The sequence below is a fragment of the Primulina tabacum genome, chromosome 13 (assembly GCF_025594145.1).
Source record: "Primulina tabacum isolate GXHZ01 chromosome 13, ASM2559414v2, whole genome shotgun sequence".
NCBI classification, from domain to species: domain Eukaryota; kingdom Viridiplantae; phylum Streptophyta; class Magnoliopsida; order Lamiales; family Gesneriaceae; genus Primulina; species Primulina tabacum.
Genome location: NC_134562.1, coordinates 29101885 through 29115722, shown reverse-complemented (window position 1 = coordinate 29115722; position 13838 = coordinate 29101885). Strand labels below are relative to the sequence as shown.

The following is a 13838-nucleotide window of genomic DNA, read 5'->3' as shown; positions in this document are numbered from 1 at the left end:
TGTAAACTACGACCAAGATTAGAGATCATACATACAGATATACTTACGAACATGTGCCTAGCTCCATTGTTGGCCCGTTTAAGCTATGACAAATATGCGACGAGGCGTCCTATTGGACGATATCAAGAAGTCCATGACAACCCAATACAACAGACTGCTTTGTTATTCAATATCTAAATTTTATTTTTTAGTTTTTATTAAAACTAACATTTGCCAATTAAAAATGTTTGTTAAGTTTAAACTTCCGATTAAGCACTTTAAGATTGAAGTGTTTAATACTTGACCTGAGGCTTCGCCAAATTTCTTACTTTTTAAGAAACTGTCTGACACACAGATAATTTCACGCCTAACAAATCAATTTCAATGTATTTGAGATATCAAGGAACGAATATACCAGAACTCTATATTGCATATTTGCTATCATTGGATCAAACTGACAATTTCCGAGACAGGAAAAAGGGATCAACCAAATCAAGCATCTTTTCCATCATCTTCATCCTGTGGATTGTATGGAAGTTCATGGCGACGCTGGTTGTACTTTTCGCGCAGCTGTTTTATTGGGATGAAATCTCCAGCACCATCCATGCCGTAAAACAAAAAAGAGGCGTAAGGATGATCAAATTTATCCTGCATAAAGTTAACCGATAACAATCCACAAGCTTCGATTTATTTATTCGAAAACCCAGTTTCAATTAAAAGATGGTTCGACTCACCTTGTCTTGCTTTTCAGGGGCAAGTAAATTCTCTTCGGGGACTGCAAGAAAATGAGAGAGATCATGAGACTATAAAAAATGAGAGACATCATGAAACGAGGTACTCGTCGTAAAAAAACGGACAATGATGCTCATGGAAGTAATCACGGGAATGTTAACACAATGGAGCTACATCCTCAACTAAAAAAATGTTTCAGTTGCCTTACACAAATGCAGTTGTGTCTAAAACTATAGCTGATAATAAAAGTACAATCCATTAAAATTATACAATAATCCAAGCACAACGTTTCAGTTTGTGTGCCATACATAGAATAAAATAAGTAACTATTGCTTCTTAATGATTCTAGATCTATTTAGCACAGACACTCCTAAAAATAATTCTGAAGTATCGGACACGGATACGGATACGAACGCGAATACACGTGTCGGATACAGAAAAATCAGTGTCATTGATTTTTTGTAGATTTGACCAGTCGGATACGTCTTAGACACAGCTAGGAAACGCCATGAATTTGGCAGGGATATGTCTTTGGATACATTTCGATAAAAGAAAATTTGAGGCTTTTTCTTTTTAAATTACCTCTCTGAAATTATACATTGTATATATTTACATAAATATTTATATATATTTCTATAATATATTTATATAAATATGTATATCTCTACCATTTTTAATACTAAATTTATATATATATATATATAATATTTGTATATATTTTAATAATTATCGTATTCTAGCAATATCTTGTCATATATTTTCAAAAAATTTCATATCGCCGTATCGAAATCGTATTCGATACGATACCCATGGCCGTACCTGTATCCATGCAACATAGTCCTAAATCAAATAAGTACATGTCGCAACTCATGGGAATCACCCACGTGATTTTGAGTTTGATATCACTTGTACAATCAGGTATCTGTTGCTCTACCAAAATCTGTATAGTCTATAGATATTAAAGATGCAACTCACATCTTTTGAACTGCACACACATAGATGCACATGATAGTGGGGCAATTGTTACTTCACAACTTATGATAAGCTGTTAATCGATGTAATTAAAATACGGGAACTTCAGATTTGAAAAGCACAGTCAGAGAATATCCTATATTCTTAGGTTTAAATTGAAAAGCGCGGGCAAAGAATATCCTATATCCTTGGGTTTCAAAGTACTTCATCAAATAGATACAAAAAAAGGATTAGAGGTTAGGAGTTAAAAGTAGCTAGAATGAGAACATGACTAGAATTACAAAATCCGTTTCATTGGCTCACCGTATGCTACTAGAAGGTTGGGGTCTTCATTTGCATCAACCAATACCTGCGAAACAACAGGTTGAACTGACTATGAGTTTACCTCGTATTCAGATTTAATGATGCAACTCGTTTCAACAATAGAAACATGAGAACTGGAAAGGAATTATTCACTTTACTTCGTTTAGGAATTTCACGAAGGAGAGTGGTAAAATTATGTCATACGATGCTGCATAGTAGTTAAGCAGAAGCTGGATCTACTGATGCTAAGCCACATTTGTAATTATTTTATACAGAAACAAAAACACAATAGAGGAAACTAATGACCAGCAATATACCATAGAAAAAGGGCAGGTGATTTGATAAAACAAGGGTCATTACAAACACGTGAGTTGAGTGTAGTCGAACCTGATAAAATGGTTGATCCGGACCGCGAGTCAGCTTATCGATTTTTGCGCATTCCATCCAAGATTTTGACTCACAGCACACCGGATCCATGCCGCAAATGACAGCTCGATAACCTAACATATCCAGAACAATTGTTTAGGGGCAAAAGAGTGAGTGTTTAGTAGATCCATCATGTCTAACCCATTACACCCTGAGGTGGATAATTTTTTCGAGACAAAATATACCAAATAATTTATGCTTCACTTTCTGGCCTAAACGGAAAGCATATTGAGCATTCTCAAATGCTCGTGCTTTTACTGATGCCGTCAGTGACTCTGCTTCAAGCTTGGAAATTTTGTCTCTTAAATCAGCTGCAAAATCATATTTCTCACTCTGAATCGCATTCTGCAGTTCTGCACTGAACGAAGCGAAAAAATATGCAAAAAAAATCACAAGTTGTTTAATAGAAGACCCTCTGAAATGGGAAACCGATAAGAGGATAAAAGACCAAAGCAATATGCTTCTTTGGCAATTAGTTTTCAGCGAATCGGATACATACCGTAGCCGTAAGATACTTATAGCCATATCTTGAGCTTCACTTTTTGCTACTGGCCCCCTTCTATTTTCCCGTAGCTTGATTACCTCTGATTCAACCTTCATACAAAAGCATTAATGATCAAGAGGCCTTCACCATTAATAAGTTGTTTGATTATCAAGATCCCTTTTCATCCAAGTAAAAATTGAGGCATTTTTTCCAATTGTCGGAGGTTTTCTGACAAAATTGATGCAAGTCACAAATTCTAACCTCAGTCAACTTGTTCCTCAGCTGCTTGGCAATGTCATACTGCTCCAAATTCAAAGCATACTGCAATATAAGCATCGCGATAAGCGAACATCATCATTTTTATAGATGTTAAAAAGTAAATCAACAGTCAGAACATGCTGTTCGTACCTGTACCCGTGTCGCTAAGTCGATCTCAAAGAAAAACATTAGTATATCCTCGTTGGCGATTTCACTTTGCTCGCAGCTGGCATCCAAATTGGCTCCCTTATCACCCCCTTTGAACAACCATCCAGCTCCAACTCTCCACGATCCAGGTCTAGATGTATCAAACGCCCCAAGGTGCGAGGCTCTTCCACCATAAGAACACAAGCATGATTTTCCAATCCCAAGAAACAAATGGGGTTCCTTTATTTGACCCAAATTTCTTCTACATTCTTCGTTCAATCCACAAGTAACGCCGCAACTAGAAGGCGCTAATGCATTAATTAACATGCTTTGCACCATTTGAAGAAATAATCCTCGTCAGTTATATGCCCACTTAAAGATTCGATATTTGCTCCTCAATCTCTCAAATAATTAGACTGCACCTACATTGAACCAATTCTCCATTCATGGTTGCCAGAAATAAACCAGATTTTAAAGTATATTCCCTCAACCCCATCAACTAAATAGTAGCACTGGAAAATCAAATGCGCTATCAAGAATTGAGAACAAATCAAAATTGACAATAGAAATACTAGTATTTTTAGAAACCACTTGATGAAATAAACTACAGAGTAAGAAACCATGTTTAGCAACGTGTCAATTCTCAAGAATATTGCGCAGAAGAATCACTCCCCAGAATGACTCCAATCCATGATCCAATATTAAAAACAAAACACCTCCTCCCCAAAAAGGCTACACCCACCACACCCCCACGGCCCACCCCGGAACAATCACAGAAACATTCAAGAAATTAAGCAAAGAAGTTATCATTTCTAATGAAACAAGCTCAATCAACAGTACGTAGAGCGCCTGTAAATTTGTGGGTTCGCGAAAAAAGTTAATTTTCACCTGAGGAAACTCGAGAAATGAGCAAAGAAACTCTGAATTGAAGCTTGCAAGACCGATTTGAAGCTTCTTTTCTTGGGTTTCTATGCCGTCTGAATTGAAACACTTCGCAGCCTCTGGAGGTGTCTTTCCCTTCTGTTGGCGAAGATTAAATTAAAAACCCAAAATATGATATATATGAGATTCTCATCGATTAGATGCGAATTGAGACAATTGGCCCTCAAAAGAAAAAATAGTTTCATGTGAGATGGATGGTTTATACGATAACATTGATTTGATTTACAATTGTAAAAATTTAATATTTGGCATAAACATGAGATTGATGATATTTGTCAAGGAGTTCATCTTATCCAGATAAAATAATGATTTGACATAAAAAATTATTCGTATCACAAAATTGATTTTCGAGACAATCGAACAAGAGTTTTTGTGTTATTAAAATAAGTACGATCGAAAACATAGGACCATATAATTTTAATTAGACGGATGTCATTTAAAAAAACGAGAGTTTGAACAATGTATTTATATAATTATATTAATACACGAGAATGGAGGATTTTGTTAAGTGATATGATATTTTTTAAGTTGAAAGTGAGAATTGTTATCATTGAGTCTCTAATCTGATGTCTCGTCTTAATTTTGAGAACATTGATATCATATGAACGGCACCACGTCAGCGGCCGAATTTATTTTTCTAGTGACCAACTATTTGCTTATTGATGAATAATAACAATTTGCATTTAAGAATTAAGATTGATAATAAAATGAATTGGACTCCAATATTGATTAGAATGTGTATGCATCTTGCTTGTCTAAAATTAGTTTGTGTTTGTTCATTTATTTCATTTCGGGAAGTTTCAAGCTATCTTTTGGTCTATTTTAATTATATATCAAAGAGAAAATTTAGTAATACATGGCAGGTCGACTGAAAAATTAATTAATATACACCAAATATATCGATGAATGTTCACATTTAGATACATATTTAGGATAGTGTCTAAGTATCATACCTGATATTTTTAAGACATGAATCGAAGACTAAAATATTCTACAGAGTAGGTATCTTGTGAGACGGTCTCACGAATTTTTATCTGTGAAACGAGTCAATCCTACCGATATTCACAATAAAAAGTAATACTCTTAACATAAAAAGTAATATTTTTTCTAGGATGACCCAAATAAGAGACTCGTCTCACAAAATACGACCCGTGAGACCGTCTCACACAAGTTTTTATCTATTTTAAATAATTACTTGAATGATGTATATATTCTCCCTTTGCAATTTCATTAAAATAATATAAAAATTATCTGTTCCCCTAAACCAATAATGGAAGATTCTATCGTGTTTCTAAAATTTCTTAAGATTTATGCATTTGAACGATCTAATAATCGGTATCAATCACATTCAACTAGCAAAGATCATCTCAGCATGATCATTAACTCAACAATTAAATTTTGTCAAAGCAAACCAAATCTGGGACTCATCATGTTAAAAAGTTCAAAATCTATACCAAAATCAGTACAAATAAATAGAATAGTAGGTCTTTTGTGAGACGAGGACAGTTCAACATTGCTCATATTTACAATAATAAGTAATATTTTTTGCATAAAAAATAATATTTTTTCATGGATGATCCAAGTAAGAAATCTGTCTCACAAAATTGATTGGTGAGACCATATCTTAAAAAAATTTGTGCAAATAGAATAAGCACCTCGACGAAATAAGTCATCCATAGTCTTCGAAAAATTCTTAATAACAAGCATTTATTTCTCGACTTTGATTACAATTTCTACATTAGCAGACTGCAATAATATTTTAGAAAATCATCATAATTCAATTTTTCTTATAGATGAGATATTGTAGATGATTATTGAGATAAGATTTGTATACCATTCAAACTGTGTAAATCTGCTCTATAAATAGAGGTCTCAAATGATGAATAAAGTATTCCAAATCATTATATCTTTTCTATTTTCTCTACTATTCACAATACGTTATTAGCACGAGTGCTCTTCAAGGTAAAATTTATAAATAATTTATTTTTAGTCTTGTATGGATGATATCGAAGAAACACAATATTTAGATTTAATATTGATGCTCCCGAAGTTGGACAAATTATAGATTTATATAGATGCTTCTGAAGAAGCACAACTTTTAATTTTATGTAGATGCTTCTGAAGTAGCACAACACAACTTTATGTTGATAATATTGATAGATCTATGAATAAAATATAGATGTATAAGATTTATCAATATTCTCGAAAAATCATGATATAAGATCATAAAGATCTATCAATATCTATGAATAATATTGATATAAAATATAATGTTATCATATTTCTGAAGAATTTAGATAAATGATATATGTTTCAACAATATTCTTGAAGAATATTGATTCAATATAAATTATAAATGTATTGTTATTTTGATTCAAGTTTTCTTATCATATCTTGGCTTGCTTGTTTAAGATTTATATTATTTGAATTTTTATTATTTAATCAGTCGCTAAAATATTGTGTGAATACAAGCATTTGATAGATTTACGACAAGTTTTGAGTCAATCGCAACACTATAATTGATATTAATTGGATTTCTTCACTTTGAAATTGATTGGCTCCTATGTTAAAAGCTTACTTGGCGAACAAGATAATTTATTTGTCAAAATTCGAAATTTGACATAGATACATAAATTATTAATTGAACACATCTTTATGTACACCAAATTCAGTAGATCACATGATATCATGTGTATTTATATTTTTTTATGCATAAATGAAGACTAGATAGTGTTTAGATAAAATAATTTATTATTTATGTTCATTAATGTTAGTTTAACAAATAGAATAACAACATTTCAAAATTGCATAGTAAAAGTGGTAACATGTGTTATCCTTGCATAATTTGTTATAATATTTATTTTCAATAATAGTAATACAATTTTACTCTATATATTTCATAATTCTAGTTATATATTTTTTTTTTAAATTTGCAAAGGCGAAAGTCACCAAACTTGAATTTGAAGCACTTGATTGACTGAAAAAAATTATTTATCATGAATTTTGGATGGCGAGATCCACCTTGTCTCTATGAATTTAGGAAATACAATCAAAAAAGAAAATGAAATGACACAGCAGGACCGTGCAAATGCACTTATTTTTCTTAGTCATCACCTCAATGATGGGTTTAAAATCGAATATCTCACTGTGAAAGAGTCACGAGAGCTTTGGAAAAATCTCACTTTGACCATCAGAGAATTGTAGTTCTCCCAAGAGCCCGATATGAATGGATGCACCTACGGTTACAAGATTTTAAGTCCGTAAATGATTATAACTCTACATTGTTCAAGACTAGTTCCACACTGATACTTTGTGGAGAGAAATTCATTGATCAAGACATGTTAGAAAAGACATTCTCCACTTTTTATGCATCAAACGTGCTCCTGCAGCAGCAATATCATAAACGTGGATTTCGAAGGTACTCTGAACTCATCTCATGCTTACTAGCTGCTGAACAAAACAATGAGCTGCTAATGAAAAATCACCAAATGCGCCCAACTGGATCCACACCATTTCTTGAAGAAAATGGAATTACATTTCCTAAAGAATATGGAATTGCATTTCGTGAAGCAAATGCTAATTCCACTCAAAATCATAACAATGAAAGTGGACGTGGGCGTGGGCGTGGCCAAAGAAGATACTATCAGCAACAAAATGGAAAGAAACATAAAACAAGCCAGAAAAGTTCCAAAGTTATAAAGAAAAATGTTATAGATGTGGAATAGAAGGGCATTGGTCTCATACTTGTCGTACGGCAAAACACCTTGTGGATCTCTACCAAAACTCAATCAAGGAAAATGGAAAAACTGAAATAAATTTTGTGGACAATGATGATCCAATTGATATAACTCACTTGGACGTCTCTGATTTTTTCGCTCATCCAGATGGAAATATAGATAATTTGATTGGTGGTGATGTGTTAGAAAATAATAAATAATTATTTTTATTGGTCTTGCTCCTACTTTGAATTTCTATTGTTTTTTTGTGTTATCATAGTCTCGTTTTTAATTTGATGTTCAGTTCATGTTTAAGATTTGTCATGGAGGTTTATTTTGTTATTCAATAAATGTTTTTATTATTATTCAATAAAATATTTCATTTGAAAGTCTTACATGTAATCATATTTAGTTTATTGAGTTATATTTTATTTTAAGTCAATGATGAAATGTCATGATGAATGTTTAGCAGATAGTGATACAACACATACCATTTTTCAAAATAAAATGTACTTTTTGGATTTACAATTAGGTGAAAAAAATGTTACAACAATATCGGGTGCATCAAAAATTATTCAAGATAATGGAAATGCAAAAATCATTTTACCAAATGATACAAGCCTATATATTGAAAATGCTTTATATGCTAGTAAAGCCAGTAGAAATTTGCTTAGCTTTAAATATATAATGGATATCATATTGAAACATTAAATGAAAATAATTTTGAATACATTTGCATAATATCCATTATATCTGGCCAAAAGCAGATACAAGAAAAATTATGTACACTCCTTTCTAGAATGTATTTTACAACAATAAAAACAGTCGAAACAATATTGTCACAAACGAGAAGTTTGTTGACCAAAAAAGCTTCAAATTATTGCATGATCGACTTGGTCACACTGCAGCAACAATGCTGCGCAAAATAATAATTAACTCACATTGACACCCTTTAGAGAACCAAAAGATTCTTTTACACAATGATTATCTATGTGTAGCTTGTTCACAAGAGAAACTAATTATAAGACCTTCCCATACAAAGGTTGATGTTGAAATCCCAACCTTCTTTGAGAGAATTCATGGGGATATTTGTGGGCATATACACCCACCATGTGGAGCATTTCGATATTTCATGATATTGATCGATGCGTATACTAGATGGTCACATGTTAGTATGTTTTCAACTCGAAATATAGCTTTTTCTAGATTACTTGCACAAATTATTAAATTATGAGCTCAATTTCCAGATCATTCAATCAAAACAATTCATCTTGAAAATGCTGCTGAATTTAAATCCTAGACATTTAATGACTATTTTATGTCAATAGGGATTTCAGTTGAGCATTCGTTTCCTCGTGTTCATACACAAAATGGCTTAGCAGAGTCATTTGTTAAGCGTTTAAAATTAATTGCTAGGTCATTACTGTTGAGAGCAAAACTTCCATCATCTGCGTGGGGCCATGTCATAATACATGCTGTGTCATTGATTCGTATAAGGACAACTAATTATCACCAATACTCACCTTTACAACATGCTTATAGTCGAGAGCCTGATGTTTTTCACTTTCGAGTATTTGGTTGTGCAGTACAAGTCCCTCTCCCACCTACACAAAGAACCAAATGGACCCAAAACGTAGACTTGGGATTTATGTGGGATATGATTCACCATCTATTATTAGATATTTGGAACCTTTAACATGAGACTTGTTTACTGTGAGATTTGCAGATTGTTACTTCGATGAGTTAGAATTTCCAAATATAGAGGAAATAAAGTTGTCTCCCGAAGAACAACAAAAGGTTTTTGGAATGAGAAAACACTATCTCATTATGATCCTCAAAATAATCAATGTGAGCAAGAAGTTGAAAGAATCATTCACTTGCAAATAATTTCAAATCAATTGTCCGATACTTTTGTTAATACAAAGATTGTGACAAAGTCACATATACATGCAGAGAATGCCCCTGTAAAAATTGATGTCCCCGATGGACCAGCTACTATTCAACCTGTAAATGAATCTAAAATACGCCAGAAGCGTGGTCGACCAATTGGTTCCAATGATACTGTACCTCGAAAAAGAAAGGTACAAGAGAAAGAAAATTCAAAAGCTCTCAAAGAAACAATCTTGGATTATATAGTAAGAGAAATCAATGAACCAAACTTGGATAATATTATTCCTGAAGAACCAAATTTTCATGAAAATAATGAGATTTAAACAAACTATATATCATCTCGAAAATTGTGGGATCGAATTAACACAATTGTTGACAATGTCTTTATCCTAAATGTCGCCCTTGATTTCATACATAATGAAGACACAGAACCACAATCCATTAAGGATTGTCAACAAAGAGATGATTGGCCAAAATGGAAGAAGTCCATACAGACTGAATTAGACTCACTAGAAAAATATAAAGTGTTTGGACCTGTAGTACGAACACCTGAAAATGTAATCCTAGTAGGATACAAATGGGTTTTTGTAAGAAAGAGAAATGAAAATGGAGAAATTGTAAGATACAAGGCCCGGATCGTAGCCCAAGCTTTCTCGCAGAGACCTGGAATTGACTATGAGGAAATATATTCACCTGTGATGAATATCACTACTTTTGGATTCCTAATCAGTTTAGCAGTATCAGAAAGTCTTGATATGAGACTTATGGATGTGGTAACTGCTTATCTTTATGGTTCACTTGATAGTGATATATATATATATATATATATATATATATATGAAAGTCCCTGAAGGATTCAAACTATCGAAAAAAATGATGAAGCACCCAAGGCTATGTTATCAATAAACTGCATAAATCCTTATATGAATTAAAACAATCTGGTCGCATGTGGTACAGTTGTCTTAGTGAATATTTGTTAAAGGAAGAATACACAAATAATGTTATTTGTCCATGCGCTTTTATAAAAAGAACACATGAGGGTTTTGCAATTGTGGCAGTATATGTTAATGATCTAAATCTTATTGGCACTCCAGAAGAACTTACTAAAACTGCCAATTACTTGAAAAATGAGTTTGAGATGAAAGATTTAAGAAATAAAAAATTTTGTCTCGGATTGCAAATTGAACATTTGGAAGAGAGAATATTTGTTCATCAATCATCATATGCAGAAAAAATATTAAAGCGCTTTTACATGGACAAGGCACACCCATTAGCATCACCAATGTTTGTTCGATCACTTGATGCTAACAAAGATCCTTTTTTACCACTTGAAATGGAGAAAAAATTGTTGGTCCAGAAGCACCATATCTAAGTGCGATTGGTGCATTGTCATATCTTGCAAATTGTACTCGAACATATATATTATTTTCTGTTGATCTTTCAGCGAGATATAACTCATGTCCAACACGAAGATATTGGAATGGTGTAAAACACATATTTCGTTACCTTCGTGGTACATTGATATGAGATTATTTTATTCGATAAAATCAAAGTCTTCTTTAGTTGGATATGCAGATGCAGGATATCTTTCTAATCCACATAAAGCTAAATCCCAGACAGGTCATGTGTTTACACGAGGAGACACTGCTATATCATGGAAATCGGTGAAGCAATCCTTAACAGCGACGTCTTCAAATCACTCTGAGATCATTGCAATGCATGAAGCAAGTTGGGAGTGTGTTTGGTTGAGATCCATGACACAACATATTCAATAATCATGTGGGTTGCCAACAGCCAAAGACAGCCCAACAATAATATTCGAAGATAATGCAGCTTGCATTTCGCAGTTAAAAAGATGCTATATCAAAGGTGATAGAATAAAGCATATTTCACCAAAGTTTTTATGTACACATGAGCTTCAAGAAAATGATAATATTGACGTCCATCAAATTCGTTCAAGTAAAAATGTAGATGACTTATTTACAAAGGCATTGCCAACTTCAACATTCAAGAAATTGGTACACAAGATAGGGATGCATCATTTGAAGGATCTTAGATGATTGAGATCAGGAGGAGTATCTATTGTTGTACTCTTTTTCCTTCGTTCAGATTTTTTCCATTGAGTTTTACTGACAAGGTTTTAACGAGGCATCATTTGAGCTCCCACATCTCTTAGAAGTAATTTGTTGAGTCGATAATCATCTAAGGGGGAGTGTTATAGATAAGATATTGTAGATGATTATTGAGATAAGATTTGTATTTTATCATGCTATTAACTATTCAAACTCTGTAAATATGCTCTATAAATATAGGTCTCAAATGATGAATAAAGTATTACAAATCATTCCTTCTCTATATTCTCTACTATTCACAATAGAATAAGCACCTCAACCAAATAAGTCATCCGTAGTCTTCGAAAAATTCTTAATAACAAGCATTTATTGTTGACGTGAGTCTCTCAATCAGCAAGCTATGGAAATCTTAGATTTAGGAATCCCTTCAGTCAAGGGATTGTAGTCGTAAATATTGTATATAGAATATCTTCCTAAAATAGTTGTTTTTGTATCTATATATCTTGTACTCAATTCCTATGGTATGGTATGAAAGAAAACCTCTATGTTTTACATGGTATCAGAGCAGGATCTTGGGTTCCCTAATTTTTGATCGGGTAGGGGACAAGATTTTGATTGGCCTTCATGGCGGACTCCACCGAAAACAGCCTTGACAATCTTACATAAAAAATGACGGAGGCTTTGTCAAGGGTCCAAACCTCTTTCTCTCCCATCACTGATTCCCCGATGGTTCCAATAAATATCAAGTTGGAGGGTTCCAACTATGGATTATGGTCCCAGGTTGTTGAGATGTATATCTCAGGAAAAGACAAATTGGGATACATCAATGGAGACTATCCCCAACCACCAGACAATGACCCCTCCTTTCGTAAGTGGCGCACTGAGAATGCCATGGTGAAAGGCTGGTTGATCAACTCCATGGACCAGTCCTTGGTTGTGAACTTTATTCGCTACCCAACAGCTAAGCAGGTATGGGACTCTGCTGCAACAACTTACTTTGATGGAACTGACACCTCACAGGTATATGAGCTCCGACGCCGTGTATTTCGAATGAAACAAGCAGGAGGATCAATAGAAAAATACTATAACGACCTACAGGGTTTGTGGCGAGAGATCGATTTTCGCCGACCGAATCCAATGAAATGTGCAACTGACATACAAAGCTACAACTCCATTTTACAGAAGGAGCGAGTATACACGTTTCTTGACGGACTAGATGATCGATTGGATCATGTTCGGAGTGATGTTCTTCGCTTGAAAACTTTTCCTTCAATTGAGCAGGCATATGCACACATTCGAGGGAAGATCTACGACAATATGTGATGATCTCGGGAGTGGAAACAGGGGCTAGTGGTGCTGTTATGGCCATCAAAGGCGTGAAATCTGGCCAGCCACAAAGACCTGGGTCTTTATCACGATCCAAAGGTAATTCTGATGGGAATAAGTGCACTCACTGTGGGAGTACAAAACATACTCGGGAAACCTGTTTCAAATTACATGGCTACCCAGACTGGTGGCACGAATTACAAGCCCGAAAGAAACGAGATGCTCTTGCAACCGAAAATGGCCCAAGTCGAGCAGCGGTGGCCGTGGCTGGATCCCAACTCTCTCTTATTCCTGTGGCTGAACCCTCTGCTTCAATCACAGATCAAGGTAACTGTGGTCAAGTTTTTTTCAGCTCTACCACTCTGAAAGATGGTGCCTGGATTATCGACTCCGGAGCGACGGATCATATGACATTTGATCCAAATGACTTCTCCAACACTATCCAGCCACGGAGGACTTGCATTGCCAATGCCAATGGGGCTACTTATCCAGTCACAGGGGCTGGAATAGTGCTCCTGTCTCCCTCTCTCTCTCTAGCTCACACACTTCTTGTTCCATCTCTCTCCAACAAATTGATATCTGTGAGCCAAG

The 13838-nt window shown here is 34.2% G+C and overlaps 2 protein-coding genes across 4 annotated transcripts; one reads left to right on the top strand and one right to left on the bottom strand.

Annotated features, from left to right (window-relative positions):
- Nucleotides 1-335: 335 nt before the first annotated feature.
- Nucleotides 336-4427, bottom strand: LOC142522913 (clp protease adapter protein ClpF, chloroplastic-like). 3 transcript variants are annotated; one of them, XM_075626496.1, is made up of 10 exons: nucleotides 4291-4386; nucleotides 4190-4255; nucleotides 3305-3717; nucleotides 3158-3217; nucleotides 2912-3006; nucleotides 2598-2770; nucleotides 2374-2486; nucleotides 1987-2032; nucleotides 714-754; nucleotides 336-627 (listed from the first exon to the last, which is right to left on the bottom strand). In XM_075626496.1, the coding sequence occupies exons 3-10, from the start codon at nucleotides 3638-3640 to the stop codon at nucleotides 472-474; spliced, it is 1020 nt and encodes a 339-aa protein (XP_075482611.1). In that variant the 5' UTR covers nucleotides 3641-3717; nucleotides 4190-4255; nucleotides 4291-4386; the 3' UTR covers nucleotides 336-471. The 3 variants fall into 3 exon arrangements, with proteins under 3 accessions (XP_075482611.1, XP_075482610.1, XP_075482609.1); XM_075626495.1 differs by having other exon boundaries at nucleotides 3305-3723; nucleotides 4291-4385; XM_075626494.1 differs by having other exon boundaries at nucleotides 3305-3723; nucleotides 4190-4427.
- An 8163-nt stretch (nucleotides 4428-12590) lies between these two features.
- LOC142521978 (uncharacterized) lies at nucleotides 12591-13244 on the top strand. Its single transcript, XM_075625151.1, has one exon. It carries the CDS (start codon nucleotides 12591-12593, stop codon nucleotides 13242-13244), a length of 654 nt encoding a protein of 217 aa, XP_075481266.1.
- Nucleotides 13245-13838: the final 594 nt, after the last annotated feature.